The sequence below is a fragment of the Motacilla alba genome, chromosome 3, assembly GCF_015832195.1.
Source record: "Motacilla alba alba isolate MOTALB_02 chromosome 3, Motacilla_alba_V1.0_pri, whole genome shotgun sequence".
In the NCBI taxonomy this organism is placed as follows: domain Eukaryota; kingdom Metazoa; phylum Chordata; class Aves; order Passeriformes; family Motacillidae; genus Motacilla; species Motacilla alba.
This window is the reverse complement of record NC_052018.1, coordinates 64,312,534-64,334,020: the sequence shown is the minus strand read 5'-3', so window position 1 is coordinate 64,334,020 and position 21,487 is coordinate 64,312,534. Positions and strand designations below refer to the sequence as shown.

General features: G+C 38.1%; 1 protein-coding gene across 1 annotated transcript in view; it reads right to left on the bottom strand.

The window, feature by feature from the left end:
- MAP3K5 (mitogen-activated protein kinase kinase kinase 5) overlaps positions 1-21,487 on the bottom strand; it is a 97,686-nt gene that overhangs the window by 65,367 nt on the left and 10,832 nt on the right. Inside the window, exons 2-3 of the mRNA XM_038130960.1 lie at positions 4,372-4,511; positions 1,621-1,644 (exon numbers count right to left, since the gene is read on the bottom strand). Of these exons, the coding sequence (XP_037986888.1) occupies positions 1,621-1,644; positions 4,372-4,511 (164 nt within the window). The remainder of the gene's footprint in view (positions 1-1,620; positions 1,645-4,371; positions 4,512-21,487) is intronic.

Below are 21,487 nucleotides of genomic sequence, written 5' to 3'. Positions count from 1 at the left end.
TATCCTATTGCACCAATCATCTCCTGCTGGTTTCCTGCTAAGAGAGCTCTTCCCCCTACCCTCCCAGGAACATTACATTAGTCACACATCATTTTCCCTAGGTCCTAGGCCACCAGAACAAAAACAGAGAATGTAATACATTCATTTACAAGAAAGGCCTTACTGTTCTCTTTTCATTTTATGTAAAAGGCCTAACTGATCATTTCTTCCACTTTCATTAGAGAAAGGCGAGAGATTTCTAGTCTAGCACATCTTTCACAGCCTTCTGTGAGCGTCTGAAAAGCACTTTTTGGATAAGAGCTATACAGAAACTCTACAGGGAAGCCTCTTTGCTTTTTTGGTTTTTTTAACAAAAAAAAAAAACAACCTGTAATTTAAAATGCAGCATTAGACCAAAGCTTTCACTGGTTTTGAAGCCATCTATAGAAATACTGTGCAGACAAAAGAAAAGACTGCACCTTTTTCAGAGTCACATTTCATACTGGCAAAAGTAATAACTTAATCCACTGCTAAATAAAGAAGTAAAATCAGGAATGCTGCAGTTTTCGTGGCACAGAGGAAAATAAAACCTGGCCAGTTTCTGAAATTAAGTACTTCATGTGCACCTCTAGAAAATTTTATTCAAATACATGGAATTATACAGCATGACATAGCACCTCAGGTTATCAGCACAGCACTGGGGAGCCTCTATGAAATTATATCTTAGCAAATGGCTACCAGTAAAGTCACGAAGCAAAGCCAAGAACAACTCCACATGCCAGATATATATTCTGACATGACTGGCCCTGCTGCTCCAGAAAAAACACATTAGAAAAGCAGCGTTCCCCAGCCACAAGTCTGCCTCCTTTGAACTTGGAAGTGAAAAAGGGAAGGGAGACTTGGAAGGTCAACCTCAGAAACCAAAGGGACGTCCAGGTGCAGAAACCTACAGTTTAATAATGACTGGCACTCAGACCACTGGGACCTGCACTACATTTGGACTAACAGCTCCAGGACACAACTCCTAGAAATAAATACTCTCTTTATAAATGCACTTTTGTACTTTATATATATACACACATCTATGTATACATACATCTATATATCCATATATATATACATAGATACACACATTTATATACATACATATATATGCACATACATATATTTACACACACATACATATACATGCATACATATATATATATATATATACACACTTTTATATACACACTTTTTATTTTCAGAGCTATAGCTATGGGTTTCTAAAATGAGCTACAGTTTCCAAATAACAGAGTATTTTTAAAAAAACATTAAAGAATACTGAACAGAAAAAGGCAACAAAAAAAAGGATAAAATGACAAATGCAAATGGGTGTGAGATAATATGACAGACAAGTAAAGGCGACAGAGAAAATACCACTGATAGATACAGGCAAGGTAAGAAGTGAGCCTGGTACCTAGCAACCAAGTGATTTACTCAGATTTGCTGCTAGAATTTCCAGAATTCTACATCAAACTCTGTAAAATACAGTCAGAGAGTGTTACATGATTTGAGTGGAAAACAGAATATAAACAACATTAAATGAAATAGAAGTTTGGGATGTTTATAATTCAACTGAAATCCATATATCATACTTACATTATTCTTCTGGAAAATAATTTCCTGAAATAAAAACAAAAAGAAAAAGAAAACGTTGATAAGCACTAGGAAAGATATTTGATCAGTATGACTTTCTAATACTACTGTTTGCACACATGACAAGAAAAGGTTGGTTGACAGGTGTTTTCTTATGCTTGTCAAATCAGGTATTGTCTCAGAAGGTATTGTCTCAGAGGTATTGTCTCAGAAGAGACAAAATTACTATGGAACCAAGTAGATACATACAACTTATGTATACATAAGAGCAGACCTACTGTCTGCATGTTAATATACATATCTACACCTATATACATGTCCCTCTATCTATAGATTTTTTTTCTGGAGGGATGACGTCCAGAAGTTGTATATTAATAAACATCTATTCATATTTGTAAAGTCAAATATAGTAAGTAACATTTTGCTACCAGGAGAAGCAATCAAAAAGAATAGTAAAAGCAGCATTCATATGAGGTTTTAAAATATTCCAAAACTGCTTGAAATTCACTTGACTCTAATAATCAGATGCAAAGAACATATCTTCACATTTTCAATGTGAATTTTCAGAGAATTAGAAGCACACCCAGATGGAAAGAGCTGATTCCTGCACACTAATCCAGGTGGTACAGCTCAAGTGTAAACGTCTTCTGAACAATGATCATCTTGCTTCCAGCATGACTTATCAGCAAGTTCTGATCCCAGGAATTGATAACCATAACAGAATTATCAGACACCTTTGCCTGTGCCACTGGGACTGGTGAGCAGCTTCACTGGCACAAAAGCATTAACAACAAGCACGGTGTCAAACCAAGGTCCCTCATACTTTCCATGTTGCTTAAGTCAGGCTTTGATAAAACTGCTCTTCTCCCTGTTGAGAGGGCATGTTTCACATAGGACTGTTCCTAGCTTTCCAAATGTGGGTCATAAAGGTCTGGTCAAATCCCCCAGCATGGACAGGGATGTCTTCGACTAGATCAGGCTGATCAAAGTCCTGCCCACTCTGAATGTTCATGCAGAAGAACATTTCACCAGCAAAAGTTTACTTACACTGCTTTGTGCCCTGATTAAATCATGCACTGCAGTTCTGTATTTCTTTCATTTTGGTTTTTTTAATTCCCCCTTCCATACAAAATTAAAACTGCATGTGTTCTCCTGCATTGCTTCTACTCTTACCTGCTGGCTGTAACAAATACAGGAACAAACACTGCCTCAGAAGATGTCCCAGTATGCCCACAGCTACTTTTTTTTAGGCAGTTACTAAATAGTATGGAAAGGGTCTCACTCTTTGACTAATTCCCTACAGATGGCCAAGAGCAGAAATACAAGCCCAGTTCAAAGCTAAGGGAAACCAAAGGTAGTCTTTCAGTCAGCAGAGTACTGGTGGCAACTGTGACATTCAAGTCCCCCTGCACAGAACTGGGCTTCCACTGATGCCAGTAGGAATCCAGCACGTGACCCATCTACAAAGTCCAGCTCCTAAACTAGTAAAAAGTTCTTCCAAGTGCCCAAGAAAGCCTGATGCCTCACCCCAAGTGATTTCTCAGTGGGAGTTGGGTCCTTGCCTCTTTGCCCAGGACAATGAAATTCTGCTCTGCTTATACTGTAAATCATTGTACTTACACAACTGAATTAAATTCCCAGATACATCTTTTATCATTAGCATTATTTTTAAGGTTTTTATCTGTATACTCTTTGTGTTGCAAGAAGAAAGGAAATAATTGGATTGCAAGTGGTCCAGTAAGCTGAGAAAATTTAGAGGGAAGAGCAAAGAGAAGAAACTGAGTTACTAAGCATGTCCCTCCAAAATATAGGGCCAGTCTGAAAAAACTGGGGCAGAATCAAAACCATTTGCCAGAAGCAGTGGAAGCAAACCCTTCCTGAGTGGTGCTGGTGCCCAGACTGCAGTCTGACTCACCAAGCTGCTCACTCTAAATTCTTCTTCTCAGCAAAGCCTGGAAGGGAAGTGCAAGAGCATAAAACACCTCCTGAGTAAAGCCAATGCATCTGAGAGAGGGGAAGTAATTGAAAAGACTGCCATCCAAGTTGTCTGTCCTTTTCCATCATGGAAGTTGCTAAATCTTTAGGATAGTTACAGTAGGAAGCAAGCACCAAGTCCTTGGCTGACAAAATTCACAGCCCCATATATTAGCTTAAAACACCCTCTTGCCTTAAACCAAAGTACTATAACTGTGCACAGAGGCACAAGTTTTGTTTTTACTGACTCTATTACACTGCTGCTAATCCCCAGCACAGCAGTCCTGCAGGTACCTGATGCAAACAGCTGTAACTCAGCAAGATTTAGCAGGGGGTATCAGGAGGCCCCATAAGGTTTGGCAGAAAACTGCTAATTTAGACAGGAGCTAAAGCCTAAGGATTATTTTACTGCCTACACACTACCACTCTCACAGGACTGTTATTACTGTAACAGTTTACCACAAACACCAGTAATTCCCTTGAATGTCAAAGTCTTGCACTTAAGTTTCTCATCTCAAATTTGGCTGTTTCCATAAACAGCCATTTAACAGGTAGGTAGTTAACTGACTGCAGTCAAGCAATCTAAATCTTTCTCTTTAGAAAACTAAACTGAGTTTTACAGCATTGCATTGGAGACATCTTTGCCAGGCCTCAGAACATTTTTTTGCTATTCTGTTCTGAACCACAAGTGGCATGTGTACTTCTTACAGAAAGAACTTATTTCAAGTGTTAGACTAGCTGTAGCTTGCCCTCCAAACCCCTTTTTCCACCCAGAGCTACCTTCAGTGACTGCAGAGACTCTGCATTTGTGTCACAGTAGAGGATAATATTGTTAGCCATGCTGAAGCTCTCCCGGACTCCCAGATGGTAGAACAGGGAAGGTTGACGGAAGGCATCACTCATCTCTACCACAGCAATATCTGCAGAAATAAATAAAAAAATATTGTCAATGCCACACATTTCTGACAGTCAAATACATCTAGGTCATGTTCCTTCACACAATTTATTTTGGTAAGAAGGCTTGGCTTTAAGTAGGAAATAAGAGATCTAGTGGGATTTCCCCATTTTAGCTATTATGCTTGAATTTTGAACATAGTCAGCAGGATGTGGTTTAGATTTTTTTTTCTATTTCACTATTACTCCTCTATTTTTTCTTTAAATGAGACCTTAAAATGGCAAAAATGGATAAACCACTAATCAAGAAAAGGAAAATAATTTAATTGCTGTCTTGAATAAAATCTGCTTGGTAAATCTATACGTGGTGAATGATAACCTTAGTGAAAAATAAAAGAAAAATATTACATTAGATGAATTTTTCCTCTTGTGCAAGTTGCAATATTCATGTAATCTATAACATACTGTATAGATTCTGTACTAGAACTTGGAAGAAAACAAACTGAAAGGTAACATTCCAATATAAATCACCATTCAGATCTATTTTGATTCATATAGAAAGATGAGAGAATGAGAAAAAGACACGGTACAGATGCAGAGAAGCAAAGACAGAGTGAATATACAAAGCCAAAGAAACCCCATATAAGTAAAAACTTAACTGCAGAGAATTCTGTTCATAACAAATTTTACCTGTGTGAATAATGCATGCAAGCACATACACGAACACTTACAGAACCAGGAATGTAGACCACAATTTCTCTTAAACCATGTGTTTCTCTTGACAAGATTTGCACCAATTCCAAAGTATAACAAGAGGCAATTAACTATTTCTGCTGACTCTTTATAAGAATCCTGTTATACCAGGCAGCCTATTTCCATGGCAAAAGTCTTGTGGAATCAAAAGAGCAAAGCAAGAAAACTGACTCATCTCCACCTCTTCTACAAACACCTTTCTGTCTTTTCATCCAATTAATTTTTTTTTTTCTTTGGCTTCAGAAAAAAAAAAAAAAAAGCAGAAAACCAAACCCAAACCAGAGAAATAAGCTTCTGTTAAAGAGTAGAACAAGAAAAGCAGCCTGGTTTCCAGTATCTCTCTATGCCTTCCCATTCCTTTGGAAGCTTTCATGACTGAAAAGACAGATAGCAAGATGAGCTCTGTAGGGAAAAAGTCTATGTACCCTCAAGTTTCTCTAATTAATCTAATCAGAAATTCTACCTCTAACAACAACTTCTCACCTATTTACTTAGATCACCAAAACTGAAATGAACATATTCAATAAAAGATATGCCTTGTGGTCACACTCTGAACTGGGGAAGCTGTGTCTCTCCAACTTGTTGAAAAGGAATACCTTTGAGACATCTACTCTTCAGTAATGTGTTTCTGTAACTGGCCTACAGGCTTATAAATTATTAAAAATGTGAATGAAGGATAGATAAGACACTGGGGAAAGAGCAAACATTTGCCTATACAAGCCTAGGCTCTTCAAGAAACAAAATTAAAAGAGACTAATATGGTATAAAAAAAGATATTTTTTCACACTTAAAAATCTAATATTAAGCTATGTCTTCTAAAAGATTCATTACTTGTTCTAAGCACCTCCCTCTGTCTAATTCCACATAAATACTTGCAGTATGGATGCCATCAAATTTTATTGAAGTAAAAAAGGCAGTGCACTACTAAGACTACACATATACTCACTTTCATTGATTTTAGAAAACTGAAGCATCACAAAAGCCAAGCAAGAATGACAATACCACTGGCATATTTCGGGTGAGATTGCAGTCTGTTTATTTTCTTCCAAATCTTGCCATAATACAAGTGATATTTTTAACTGCTCTTACTCACATAGTAGTCTAATCTTGAGCAACTCTAAATCTACAGTACATATCTGTTAGTGCCAAGCAGGAGGAAAACTTGCACAACATGCCATGACTTAATTCTGCAATCTTGCAAGATAATGTGCTCTCACTAGAGTTGCAAAACTAAGATTAAAAGAGAAATATTACTTTAGATGGAGCCTGATCAAAGCTGAATTACAAAAAACACTTGAGAAATCCTATGTTAAAATGGCAAGTTCCTAAGATCATGAAGAAGAGAAACTCAAAAAAATTATGTGTGTGTATATATATTACTGTCAAGCTGGCCAAATTCATTGAACAGAGTCTGACACAGGACCACACTGCTGGAAACATTCTTGGATGCTGTACCATACCTATCATAGTAATAATAAAATAAAATAAACATTAAAATTAAAATTTAAAAAATGCCCAAACCATACAAAAACTTTGAGTTACTTACATAGATGAGGGAAGGACCACGAGTAAAGAAACATCTTTAAACATGAAAAAGTACACTGAGGCATGAACTCTTTTGTGATACTTGTGTTTCTTATGTAACTAAAGACGAAAAGATATGTCAAGACTTCTGTGAAATCCTTCTGGATAATCTCATGTGATAGATAAAGCAGTGTCTTCCTTAGAATAAGTCCATCTTTTGTGAAGTTTTCCTGCTCATTCTAGCAGTTATGTATTTTAAGATGAAGATGCCACTCACAATAAAGAGATCAGATTTCTCAAGTTCAGGTTAGGCCTCAGGGCTGGTATTGCAATTTCCAAGGGGAAAAGCCCAAATCTAACCTGTCAGAAGGTAATTCAACAAGCCAGAAAAGGTATATGCACTTTTGAGATCAGATGTCTATCCAAATAAAAAAACTGATCAAGCACAGGAATCAGAGTAGAGCTCTCTCAACACCTAAGACCTCAGGAGGAAGCACTCTGAAGACCAGCAACGTCAATTCACTGACATTAATTCACTTCAAATGCTTTTGCACACCTTCCATGTTGCAGCAAGGAAAGTCTGTTCAGGCTCCAGCCGACTAATGAGTAGGGTGGGTATGGAAGCACGCTGCATAAAACAGGAAGAAAAGACAAAAAAGTGCAAGAACTGCAATTTTTGCTGGCTGCAAGAATGTGAAATTTAATTTTGTACCCAAGACCAAAGTAAGGGATAAAATTTATTCTATCTCATGAAAGTAGACCTGGTGACAGATCACTGATACTGAAGAAAACAGGTATAGAACAGTCTTTACCTTTTCTAGTCATGTTTCACATTGCAGCTAGAAAGTCTTACAATAGGTCTCGCAGTAAGTTATTGTCTCCTGATCATTTATGAACAATAAAGTAAGTCTAATCACAACCTTTCCTTCCATCTCCTTAACAGCTGGCATGCCTAATTAGATAAGACAAGTGCATCACAAACATGAGACTGGAGCTTCATTCACTCTGGCCTAGGCAGCAAAACCAGCATGAACCCAGTTCAGCGCCCATGTCCTAAATCACCCCAAGCTCTGTCTGCTTGCTGACAGCAGCCAAACTGCCTCTAATGAAGCTGCCTGTGTACACATTAGCTCAGTAACCACACACTGAGCTGCAGACACACCAACTACTGTGCAATCACAATCCAGCCTGTTATTAGACTAACTAACATCTACACCAACAATAGCTCAAAACACACTATCACACATTCAAGAGAACAAAATATCACTGTGGTAGTAACTGGCTTCTTATTACCCTGGGAAACCAGATTAATGAGTTGGAATTGGAGGCAATCTACTTAAGTAGGTTTTTTTTACCTTTTTACCTGAGGAGCACCAGAAAAGTACACATCTCTGTGAAGTTTGGCATAGATTAAAACTGTCTTACCAATCATTCCTAACTGTAATATAAATCCACTTAGTTCACTTTAAGCTCTCTGTGCAAAGACTGACAACCTTGGATGTAAAATCTCTGCTAATTAACTTGTCTTAAGAAATGGTAAAAACTCAAGAGTATACACATTAACATGGTGTAAAAAAGGGTAAGTGTCCATTAGTGGATATAGAGCCCTTTGCTCTTGGCTATTAGCCATGTCTTTAGTCACCAAGACAGTGATAAATGAAATGCAGTGGTCAAAGTTCATCTCCAACTCATTGTTTTAAATGTAACAGGGCAAAGAAGAATGTTTAAACAAGTGCTCTGAGATATCTTACACGTACACCCTACTTTTTGATACTACCTGCTTGCCACAGTGCTGCCAGGAAAAGCAGTGAATACAAACAAAGCAGCTATACAACTAATGAATGTTTATGTTTGCTATTATCTTCTGATTAATTGGTATTAAACACATGACCATTGCCTTACATTCACTGTCCCACAATTAATCAGGGGAAAAGGAAAGATGATAACGGCAACTTCTGAGACCAGGATTTTGTGTTCTTTTCCACTTGAGGGCTACAAGAGTAAGATACCATTCTGACAGAGATATAGAAGAAAAGAAAGGAGGGCAAAAATTATTTCAGTGCAAGTATAAATATCAAACTTATTTCATACTGCAGTAGCAGCTCTCCATTCAGCCTTAGAACGACGATATGATGACACTTACTATTGGGCAAACTTTCAGAAACAAGCAAGGAATATCCTTATCTACTTCAACTTCTTTATGACTCTCTGTGCTTGGCATAGATATTTTCCTGTTTACCAGAGACTGCCTGCATGAGGTAGGAAACCTGCTTTGGCAATCCCAACACGTCAGTACAGATTGGTATTTCTGGTTCAACTGTGCAAACCACAGCGCCACTGACTTGTCAACAGCACTGGAACCAGACATTTCCTCACAAGAGTGTCTCACATGGTTCCAAGACCGGAAACAATTGATGGGAGCCACTGAAGTGAGAATACCCAAACACAGGTGAATGGCCAACCTCCCAGGAAACCAGTCCAGCCAAGCCAGTCTGCTGGGAGAGGCTAACAAAAAAAAAAAAAAAAAAAAAAAAAAAAAAGCCAAAAAAGAACCAACTTTGTTAGGGTGTCTGAGGCGGCACAGGCAAGTTAAGTATGGCATATACTAGAGGAAAAGCATTTGTAGAGGCTAGAGGCTTGAACTTATGCACAAAGAAGGCTTAAGAGCACCAAGACAAAAACAAGTGAACAGGCTAGTTCTTATCTAGTGAAATGCACTATGACTTAGGAATCTTATCTTACTGTCTCAAGAAGTAACCCTGTCTTGAGCAGTCTCATTTTTATGCAATGGAAGCAGAGATCCACCATCAACGAAGTACAGATCAGTGCCTGTCCTGCCATCAATGAAGTACAGATGAGCGCCTGTCCTGCAACCTACCCAAAAGGGAGTTTCTGAGCACAAATTCCCAGAAGATACAACACAAACCCAGCTGCCTGGTGGGTGGTCCCTTTCCAGATGCTGCATAACACAAAGTTGAGATAGAAATAATTAGCACTTAATACTTGCCCAAAAAGCACCAAGTTACCTTTGGATACAACACTATCATTTTGCCGTCATGCTGGTATTAAGAGCTCATGGTCCTTTGAATAGCTAAACTGAGTTGAGCTGGTCTTGAATTTCAAAGTGAACTCCTACACCTAGACTTATAAGCAAAAAAGTATGATTTCACTCCAGATAAACTCAATAAACAGCATTTACTGTTGGGGGTGGTTCTGACCTTCTTCCACATTTGTATCAGATCTAGTGTGGTCAATATCCAGTGAGACAACTCTGTTTCTCTGTTTGCTTCGAGGGCTGGGGTGAGTGTGTAGGATCAGCTGATTCCTGGATCAGTTAGATGATCTCACTTTCTACCCACACAATCACTAGGTCCTATATAAAGGAGGCACCAGACATCATAACATCTGCAAGGATGCAACTGAATACCTACTTAGTCCTGCTTGACAGTCACATATTGTTCCAGGGGGTAGGCAAATTTTAATCCTCCATACAGACATGGATGCAACATCCACTTGTTTAAGAATCCCATATATAACATCACAGGAAAAAGAGTTCCTTAAGGAACAACACAGAAAAGAAATAAAAAAACATATACATAGTCTACCTCATAACATTAGGCATCTATTGCCATACTGACAGAGTCTAAATCAAGTATGTGACTCAATTTAGGTCTCTAAGAGTCTATTCATTAACCAAAAAAACCCCAAAAAACAACAAACTAGCTAATAATGTAAAAGCAATCTTTCCTCATTTTAAATCATTAATAATTGTTGATTTCTTTCTAGTTAAGGTAAGAGAGAAGAACTACTTAAGGTAAAGGCTGACAATGTGCAAGAGCAAATATAAGATGTCCCTGTATAAATTTAAACCGCAAATCACAAGAAAGTTCATAATCTACAAATACAAATGTCCTGGAGAACCCCCTCAAATGTTTAACTGATTGGCAGTGATCTGCTGTCACACAGGAGCATTACAAAACTTGCACCCTGTCCCGATACATCGAGGTGCTCCTTAGTAACACTTGTGCAAATTGATTCCTGCCAACTTTTGTAGCTAACTGGCTCAGATCATTCTCACTAAATCAAATGTAGTACTTCACCAAGTAGAACCAACCAAGTAAGGAGGAGAGAAAAACAAGTTACTTTTCTTGTTGCAACAACAGTATTCAAGACCAAGATCCTCCAAGTGAAACTCTGGCCTTTTTGTCTGCACTATGCTTCAAAGATGTGAACGGAAAAGAACCTCTTGCTTCTGTAATCAAAAACTGATGAGAGATAAGCTTAAGGCAATTATCAAAATAAAACAGCAGAAGCTGGCAACAAACTGGTAACAAGAAGAAACTTATAACAGCTGTTAGAAAAGAAATGAGACAGAAATATAGAGATGACAAACAATAAAGGGTTGTGTAGGAATTAACACATCAAACTACACATCAAAGCCTAAATTACTGTGTCAATGATCTGAAGACAACTGAAACAATATAGAAAGGCTTTCTGATAAAGAAAAAGAAAACAGAAGAAAGCTTGAGTTTCAAAAAATCCACTCTCTCCTGGCCCAAAACAGGATTATAATGTTATCACATGATTCCAACCCCCAACAATTCAAAAAAACCATTCTCAGCTTAATGCATGTGGGAGGAACTCAGGATCAGGCAGGAATAAAAGATGACAAGCAAACAAAGAGCCATTTATTCAAAAATAACCTCAATATGATCAGACTCACTGCATCTGTATCAATCTTAGTGAAACAGGCTCCCTAGTACAAATAACACCAAATACTAAAGACTACCTCAACTCTGTACTTTGCATCAGAAAAAATACTCAGATCACAACGGGGTAACTACTGAAGCTCAGCTGAAGGCTGGACTACATTACAGGGCTAGAGTTAGGATCTGTACCAAATGCTATTTAAGCAATCCACAGACACAACAGCAGAAGCAGTCAATGAAAACAAGGCAACCTGTAGCAAACCAGTACTTCTACATTGAGAAGTTTTGTTCAGAAGGTCTTCATCATTGCAATTTTTTTCGAAAAAGACCAAACACTCCTTTGGCCTGGACAGGATCTTAAGCAAGCAAACCCTTAGATAGATAAAGAGATAGGTAAGAGAAAGAGATAGAGAGAGAGAGAGAGAGAGAGAGAGAGAGAGAGAATGTGATGGCATTTGTGGGATTATTTTGGTTTATGTTTTCAGGTTATGTGTCTTTGAGATGCAAGATGAAAAAGTGATTATTTATTCTCTGGAGAAGTGACTGAGCCTACCCAAGAAGAAAGAACTTGTAAGAACACAGGTGTGCCAAGAGAAAAGTTCAGATAAGAAAGGAGAGTCCAATGAAAACCGAACAGCTAGGTCTCATGGGTGGTGGAAAGTTTTCCAAAAGTCTGTGTGAAATGTAGAATTTGTTAGGCTCAAAAGTTGCAGAGAACATTAAAACCAAGGAAAGAAACAACAATCCACCTGAAGGACAGGACAGGCAGGAGAAAAAGCTGATCAAAAGTTCTTTTTTATTTCTGTCTTTCCTGTTCTGTTAATTTCTGACTTAATGACCTCAAGTTTTCTCCATCTAAGAAGTCTTCCAGGTTTTTTTTTCCTAAAATCTAACTATTTTCACTTATAACACAGTTATATATTTGGTTTCTTTGCTCAGCTCACTGAGACAAAAATGTCTAGGCAGATTCACCTCCAAGCTTCAAAAGATAAGTCTGGGTTTCTTTGCAGCATCTGGAGGGAAAAGATCAAAACTCTGTTTAACTCAGTATTTCTTCTCTGCCAGAAGCCAGCAGGCAATGTGGCAGAGATGGTAAGAATGGTGCAAGTAAAGACTGAGCTTTTTTAAACAATCCACACACATTTACAGTAAAATGTTGAGCTATCTAGAAGCTGAATATCAACAACTAATTTAGTGCTCAGTATTATGTGAAAAATTAGAGCTGCTTTTCTTCATGTATGATACTTTGCATCCACTATCACTGACCTTCAGCTGTCCTTCAGCTGCTCATTTCCCTGGTACCATAAAACCTTCTGCAATTCTTTACTGCCTATTCTCTAAAGTCTTGACAAGCCTGCACCAGAAAGAAATTTTCAGATCAGCCGTGAAACTTCTGAAAAGCCCAATTCAAAAAAAAAGAAAGTACGGAACAATCCTTTTAACAGCCTGTTTTTCTACAGGCAACCTTGCTTCATCGTAAAACTTATCTTCTGTTCCTTCCCTTTAAGAGTCCACTTAAGGGTTATAAGGATGTCATCTCCAGATATTTTGTTCCTTTAAGAGTATTTGGTAAAGTATGTCATCAAAAGCTTTTTGACATTTCAATATACTGTCATAAATGGATTACCCTTAAGGACAGGCTCATCAGAAGAGTGTAATTTCCTTCCACAAAAAAGCCACTTCAACTCCTCCCTGCTGCCAGATTTTACCCATGACTCTAAATGATGGGCTCTTCACTTATATTTTTAACCCATTTGCTCTAATGTAATAGCAATATAATCTCCCACTACAATGCTGCCGACATCAAATAAAGTCAGAAGTCATGAAAGAAAAAAATAGTAGTCTTCAGCAAGTATTACTCCAACTCTTTTGGAAACTGTCTTACTCAGGCTTCCATACCTTTTTACACATTTTAACTTGTTTACTCATCTGAACAAAAGTTGTCCTTCCAAAGGGCATCATTCCATTTCTTCATCTTCTTAGCAACGCCACCTGATGTAGATTACTTGAAAATTTCTCTTAATAAACAGCACACATTCTCTGGAAGGAATTTTCCTTAGGATGTCTTCATGCCATCTGAAAGCTCTTCCTCTTTTTAGCTAATTCTGTCAACTTCCTTGTTGAGAAGCTTGATCATTTTTACATAGGTTCTAGTGGAAATGTGGCCTGCACCAAGAGGAGCTAAATGTCTAAGATAGACTGTAGACCCTTCTCAAGAAGGCCAGAGCCACATCCATTAAGCCACTGAAAAGACTCTGGAAGTGTTTCTGATACAAAGATGCACAAATATTTCTTATAACATTATTTTCAAGTGATGAGAGTTAATGTTTCCCAATCCAGTGATACCAAAAATGGTTTAAACTGAGAAGATTCAGGAGCAGCAAGTATAGACTGAAAAATAAATACAAGCACTTCAAGATTATGATGAACAGCATCTGGAATGCCTGTAAAAAATGGGAAACTTCCCAAGCCTCCGAAAATTTGGAAGTAAAATTTTTCTAAGAGATGTAAACAAACACATTTGTTAAATGTCTTTATTTAGTCATGGAAATATTTCCATTCTAAAAAAAACCCCTATTTTTCATAAATAATACAGCACTTGAGAATTTTAGACTCCAAATTTCATAATAATCAAAAAATATGCCCACCACTCCTGGTTCTCACCACCCTCTCAACAAAAATCTCTACCTTGTAGCATTTTCACTGCTGTGTCCAATGTTTTCTCATGAACAGAAAGGCTTTGACAAAACTAACTGCCTGAAGGATTTGGAATTTCATATGCCATGTTTTCTGACAAAAACCACCACTATCTCTTAAAAAGTGCACAAATCTTGGCAAAAAGGAAAAGAAAAAACAACTGCAGAACTACATGGTACATTCTAAAACATCTGGATATTCAACAGTCTGAAGATTTTCCAAGTCATTTCACGTGTACACAATATGTAACAGGTCTTCGCAAACCCATCCCTCAGGAATGTTAGTCCTTTTGAAGACTGTTTAACTATGTCCTTGTATGGAAAAGTGCTTCTTTTAGCTTTGTCTAAAGCTGCTTACAGATAAGAGTTACAAAGTCCAAAATTAAAAATTAGTCATTACTCCTTAATAAATCTTTCCTTTCCATTCCTGATTTTAGATTATACCACCTTTCCTTTTCTTTTTCTTCTGAAATCCTATCTAGTCAGTCTCCATCTGCAGGGAAACAATTCCATGAACGATTCTGATAATCTGGTTTTTCCCTTGTCTGTGTCTTCCACCAAGACCCAAATTCAGTTTTTCAAATGTGATGATGCATGTGGTAAAGACATAGCACATCACAGTTTTACAGCAAACACCACTTACAGTTTTTCCTTTCTTTCTTTCCTTGTAACTGCTGACAAGTTTATTTATAACTCCTATGATACTTTCAGTAATTCATTCACAACAGCTCTAACCTCTGTTACACACCCTAATAGATTAAAAAATAAGCATACCCTGCAGCATTTAGTTGTTTTGTATCTCTGTCTATTCATTTGATTTTAAAATTGGTCTAGTGACTGCACTGACCCATATTTCCCAAAATATACCTGTACAAGCACTAGTTTATCAATTGTTTCCTTGCTCACAGATTTCTGGGTAGCAATGCATGTTCCTTCCCTATGAGCACAACAATGAATTTATCATTGCTAGCACATGAATTTCTTATTATTTACTGCCTATTTGCAATGTCCTAAGTATTGGCTGTTTAAATTCAAAATATTATGTCTTTTCCCACTCATCTGCACCTTACAAGGTCTATTTATGTTCTATTTCAAAGAAATGATTGAAAAAACATAAAGACATATCAGTATCTGCTTCCATACTTCATATACCTTATCCATTTCCAGCCCCTCCTTTAAAAAACAAAACAAAACAAAACCAAAAAAAGAAACTACCACCACTTTCTTTCAACAAAGCAAGCTGTAGAATTACAGTTAAGCTGAGCACTACTACTAAGGCTTCTCAAGTCAAACATGATTTGAAAGCAGGTAGGACAACCTTCACAGGGCTTGGTCAGACCTTAGTGATCTGTAAGTCACAAGTACAACATTTGCACACAGCCTTCCTTGCAATTTAGCAGGAAAAAACCCACACACAGCACTAAACCATACAAATCAATTTATTTCAGTCAACACAGGTGAAGTACAGTGTAAACAAAACACACCTGATTAAACCTAGTTTGAAAGATCCCCTGGGCTCCACCAAAAACATGGCAAAAAAGTGTATCAACTTCAACAGAAAATAAAGTTTTAAATTTAAAGACGAGACTATAGTTTGGAGTATTCAGAAATTTAAAAAAGCTACCCTCCATCAAGCTAGACATATGTCACTAACACGGCACACGGCACGATAATTTTCTTCTACTGCAACAATTCACAAAAGACAAAGCTGGAATCAATGTCCTGCTTTGCAAAGCACTCCACGGTACAGATATGGGTAATCTTGCCCTGTAACACAAAAGCCTCAAACACTTATAAAAATTTAAACGACCCTGTTAGAAGGTAACAAGGACGAGGAGTTTATCTCCAGCAGAAAGACAGTTGCAGACATACAAGTTACAAGATTACAGTATTGTTGCCAAGTACAAGAAAGTGCAGAACGGCTGTCGTTTGGTAAACTTCATCTCTCACCGGTTCCCAAGGACAGCAATTACACAAGTCTAGGATAAAAGTTCAGACAGACACAGATCCATCCAGCCTGCTTTATTTAGCTTAAGCTCATCTCCCTTTTGCACAGACCAAGCTTGAAATAATTCCACAATTTGAGCTATGACTTTTTGCTTTAGCTTCCTAGAACACAGATAACAGAACTATTCCTCACCTTTCAAGACAGTCAGAGTAACAGTGAAAGTACCAATAAAGAAAGGGGAGACAAGGTGATACACAAATTATTCTTATTAAGGAGGACAAAACCTCCCACACTCGTTTTCTACCAAAATAACCACACACGTGCACAAGTAGTAACTTGGTATTTAAGTTACTGGAAAAATCACACTCAAAATTCCTGAGAAGCAACTACTAATTTGCAAATTAATACAGAAAATATGACTGCTCACACCACTACCATCTGCCTCTAAGGCAGCACAGACTGCCCAGCCTCACAAGTAACTGCACTATTGCATCCCCAACAGAAAACGGATATGACTCATCTGAGTTAAATTCTTTAACGCTTGACATGATTGCTGCTAATTGTTGCAAAATGAGATTAAACAGATCTGATAAGAGTTCGGCTTTGTCAATGGTAACTCCAGGTGGCCTATGATAGCTATGATTTCATTCTCATTCAGTTCAGTTTTACAGCAAAAAGAACAGCCTTGGATTATTGTTGCTTGTCACTCTATTAATACAAGATGCTCAAACTTTACTTCCAAAGGCAGACCATCTCTGCATGTAATTCAAGTACCAAAACCGACTTTTATACGGCTACGGCACTAATTTAGAGTTACTGCAGTACAATTTAATATCCAACCACTGTGTAAGAGTGTTTAAAATTTCAGATTTTATGTTAACTATCATGGAGGTTCTTGTCTTCTTAACAGAAATGAGTCATAGCTAAATCACCAGTGACTACAACAGCAGTGCATCTGATCTAGCCAGCAGCTCACAAACTCAGAAAAGCTGAGTTCTCTCCTCACCTTTAGCTACAGTCTACTGCCAAACCTCAGGCAAGTCGTTTACTCTCCATCCTTTGGGTTTCATTCTCCTTAAAATGATGAGATGGCTATCTGTTCCCTCCATAAAGTGCTTTAGCCTCTATGGATGGAATCCTTAAGTACCTTACCCACAAAGGGGAACAGCCAGCATCAGAGCTGGCAGAAGCAAGATAAAAGACTTCAAGATAAAGCACTTGGAGCATTGTAGAAGTTGAATTCAATTCTGAAGTATTTATATACAGACATTCACCAAGCTAGGACAATGCTGAACTCCACATATAGAAAAAAATATATATTGTATCAGCAGCACTTTTGAAGCAGAACTAGCATCACAAAGGAGGTTTTAAGTGTCTTGCATTGCATCTTATTTTTGAGTAAGAACAAGGACTACAAAATGGAAACACAAGCAAACATTTTACTTGAGAAAATAGTCTAAAAATGAATCCATTGCCTATATTTTTTAAATCACAGTAGACAGCAATACTTCATGCTAGCCAGCCCACAACTGAACCAAGGAAATGATACTAGAAGAACTTCATGAATTCATCAATTCCAAGTGCCTAAATCAGTGGAGGAAGAGAAAGTTTGATGACTGGCATAGGTTAATTGAGCCAAAGTGGCAAGAATTACCATTTGCATATGAAACTGGTGATTTGCTTAATGTAATCTAATCTATTTCTTTCTGTACTCTATGTACAGGTAAAATGTTTTCATTCCAAGTAACTTCTGGAATTCAGTTAGTATTCCAAGTGTTCTAGTACCAATTAACTAAAACAACTCGGTATACATTATCTCACTGCAATATTCAACACAGGCTTCAACCTCCATTCAACCTGCAGTGCTGAAATGGTAAAGATAACAATAATTTATGCAAAAAACAGATTTTTTTCCCCACAGCAATTATTGATGTGAACAGGAAAGCTATACATATGTAAATATGAATAATTGCTATCAAAATAGATATTCAGCTTTACACAAACTAAATAACCCACATAACTGGTAGGAAACCTAGTTTAGTTTGCACTTGTATCATATAAACATTTAAATTCTCATGCTTCAGGCTCTTCATCTTCAATAGAAGAGAAAAAGAAATACATAGGATGAAGAAACACTTCAGACACTGGGGGAAAAAGGGTGACAACAGCCACCACCTACTCACACATTCATTTTGAGCAGAGTAACCACTCTTTTACAGAGATTTATCCAAAAATACCTGGATATAAAGGCCAGCAAATTAAACCACAAACTCTAGGAAACAACTTTGCCAGCATAGACCAAGTAATTTACAACAGCATAAGCCAAAAATTAAGCTCCTGAAATTTAATCTGCTTTTTTTGCAGTCAGCCTTTTTTCATTTGCCACACTGAAGGCTTTTCAATATAACTGCAGGGCAGTTACATTTAAGCAGAACATAATAACTGAAAATATGATCTCTTTTATCAAAAAAAAAAAAAACAACTGAGATATGCTCTCTGAGTTATCCATTAAAGTTTGACTGAAAAATCAAACATATTAAAACGGAAAGTGAAATTTTTACATCATATTCAGTCATGACATTTTGTGCATTTCCTTCAGAAACAAAGAAACTGATGATCTATGCTGGAAAAGATGCACAAATTCTATACTTGCAATCTAGTTCTCTATAGTGGATCTCAAAGATTCTTTTTCAACAAACAGCGCATATTAGCAGGTTATTTGCTGAGTAACCACTGAGGCCTAAGACCTGAAATAGCTACACTGCCCTTCATTCAGTTTAAGACCCTCAAGAAAGACTATGAATTTCAAAGCTAAGATAGCTGCTGAAACTGTGCATCCACAAATGCAGTATCTTTAACCCATCTTCCTGAATAGATATGGCATTGCAACTACACTTCCCCAGCTCTGAACCAAAGCTTCAAAGAAGCACACTTGTTACACCTAAACTAGGAAACCAGTATAGCAATGCTCACCAATTAAACATGCCCCAGGTCCCACCTCTTCATCAGGACCTCGTGGCTTGGAACGGTTTACATCAGTGTTAAATTCTCCTAGCCTCCGGTTGCTCCCTTCAGACAGGCCACTGGGAATGCTACTAAGGCTCTACTCACTGGCACAGCCCAAAAGCTTGCCAGAAGTGATAACAGCTTAACAGCATAGGCCGCTGAACTCTGCTATCCATGTGTAGAAGCCTAGAAGATAAGGGCACTAATGTGTATGTCTCCAAACACCAATAGCCGGATAACTGTGGAGCCAACCAAGGATTGTTGTGAGAAAGAACAGGATGTGGCTGGAGAAGGGGGCCATATAGAGGTAGGGCAGCACTTTTCCGGGACAAGCGTCCTTGGTCTGGCTCCTGAAGATAAGCACAACACAGTACAGTGTGTGAATGAGGTCAAGAAGTGGGCATGGACTAGAGGGGGGATCAAGACCACCAAAGATCTCCAAAGCCCTCTGACCCATTTCCAGAAAGGTCTAAAAGAATGGACTGCGCATGATAAGTTGAATAGAAAGTGAGAAACTTATCTCCAGGGCAACAAAACTTATCTAAAAAAAGGTACCCCCACAAAGCCCAAGTGCACATGCATCCCAGGACCTTGGCCACGCCATCAGCTGGATCAGTGCTGGAGCCAGGACTGCTGATCTCTTTTCCTTTTTTTGCTCTTTCGCCCTCTTTAACCCATCTTTCTCTCTTACTTTTCATTCTGCCCCTTTATTCAAAACCCACTACTGTTGCTTATGCTGGGAGACAATGGACTAAAATACCAACTTTCATGGCAAGTATATAACCCAATGAAACTTCGTAAGCTTTTGCAGACCCTCTGACTTTTGTCATTCCTTTTGACCATGAGCAGCTATGAATCTTGGGTGCTCCCCTTAAGAGTGGGACACTACACCACAAATACTTATTTGCTAGCAAAGATGTAGTCAAAATTTCAATTCAGGTGGCAGAATCTTTGAACTTTCAGATGATGAGAAGTCCTCAAGTTTTTGTTGTAATACACAGCAAAACGCAGAGAATGTTTTCAAACCTTCCTGTAAACTGAAAGTGCCTGAAAAACATCACACTGAGAGCACAAACAGCTGGCACAGCAGCATGAAATACATTCCTTAGCCACTCTGACCGGAAGAGGAAAGGATATGAGGCAACCCACAAGGAGACAAGATCAAGAATAATACGAAACCACGCCTTTAGACAATCTCAACACAGGTTGCTGCAGTCCTGCTTTTGGTCTATCCTCCGGAATGCATGCTCAGCGCACAGAACTTACTCAACAGAAAGCTAGCCAGAAGAAGTAAAGGAGTGAGTTGGCAATCAGGCCAGCTCCATGACCTACCTCATCATGTTCTCTGAACACTGAAATCAGCACCAGGGAGCAGTGTGTTAGTCCAGTTTCTCCTCCACTTAAGCTACTGTGGGATTTCATCTCAAAGGACACAATATACTCAACTATTCCAGCAGTTCTATTTAATGAGAGAAAGTGCACAGAAAAATGGATTTTATGATCGTCTTACCCTACTTAGCACTACATCTAGAGTGAGGCAGCAATATACTCTTAGCAGGAGGGTAATTATCTTTTCTAATATTGATGTGCATATTGCAGTAACTGTCATCTTGCTTGTATTTATTTATTGGCATTAAGGTTCTTTGAAAATGTGCCATGTCAACTAGGCCTTTCAGTGTTAGAAATCTGAGACAGTACTTGACAATACCATGGCAGTAGCTCTAAATCACAGAATCACAGAATGGCTTGGGTTGGAAGGGACATCAAAGCTCACCTAATTCCAACCCTGCTGCCTTGGGCAGGGATGCCACTCACTAGATCAGGTTGCTCAGGGCCCATCCAAAGCAGCTTTGAACACTTCCAGGGACAGGGCATCCCCAACATTCGGGCAATCTTTTCTAGTGCTTTGCCACCTGCTGAGTAAAGAATTTCTTAACATCTACTCTAAACCTGCCCTCTTTCAGTTTGAAAACCTTTCAGTTTAAAACCATTCCCCCTTTCCCTTATATAAAAAGCCCCTCTCCCTCCTTCTTATAAGCCCCTTAAGGTACTGAAGGGTCACAATAAGGTCTCCCTGAAGTCTTCTCCATGTTGAACAACCCCAGGTCTGAGTCTGTGAACCAATATTTTCAATTCATAATAGATAAGGAATATATAATTTCTTACAAACTGAACTAAATATTGAAGACAAGTATCTGCCAATTTGCAACAGCCACAGAATGAACTGAAATTCACTAAGGTTTGCCTACCAGGAAATTTTTCAACTGAAGCTACTATTAAAGTACTTGAACAGAGAGGATACAGAGACAAGTATCAGGTTGTCAACACACCGATCACTCAAAGCAGAGACACTTCTGGGATGCTGC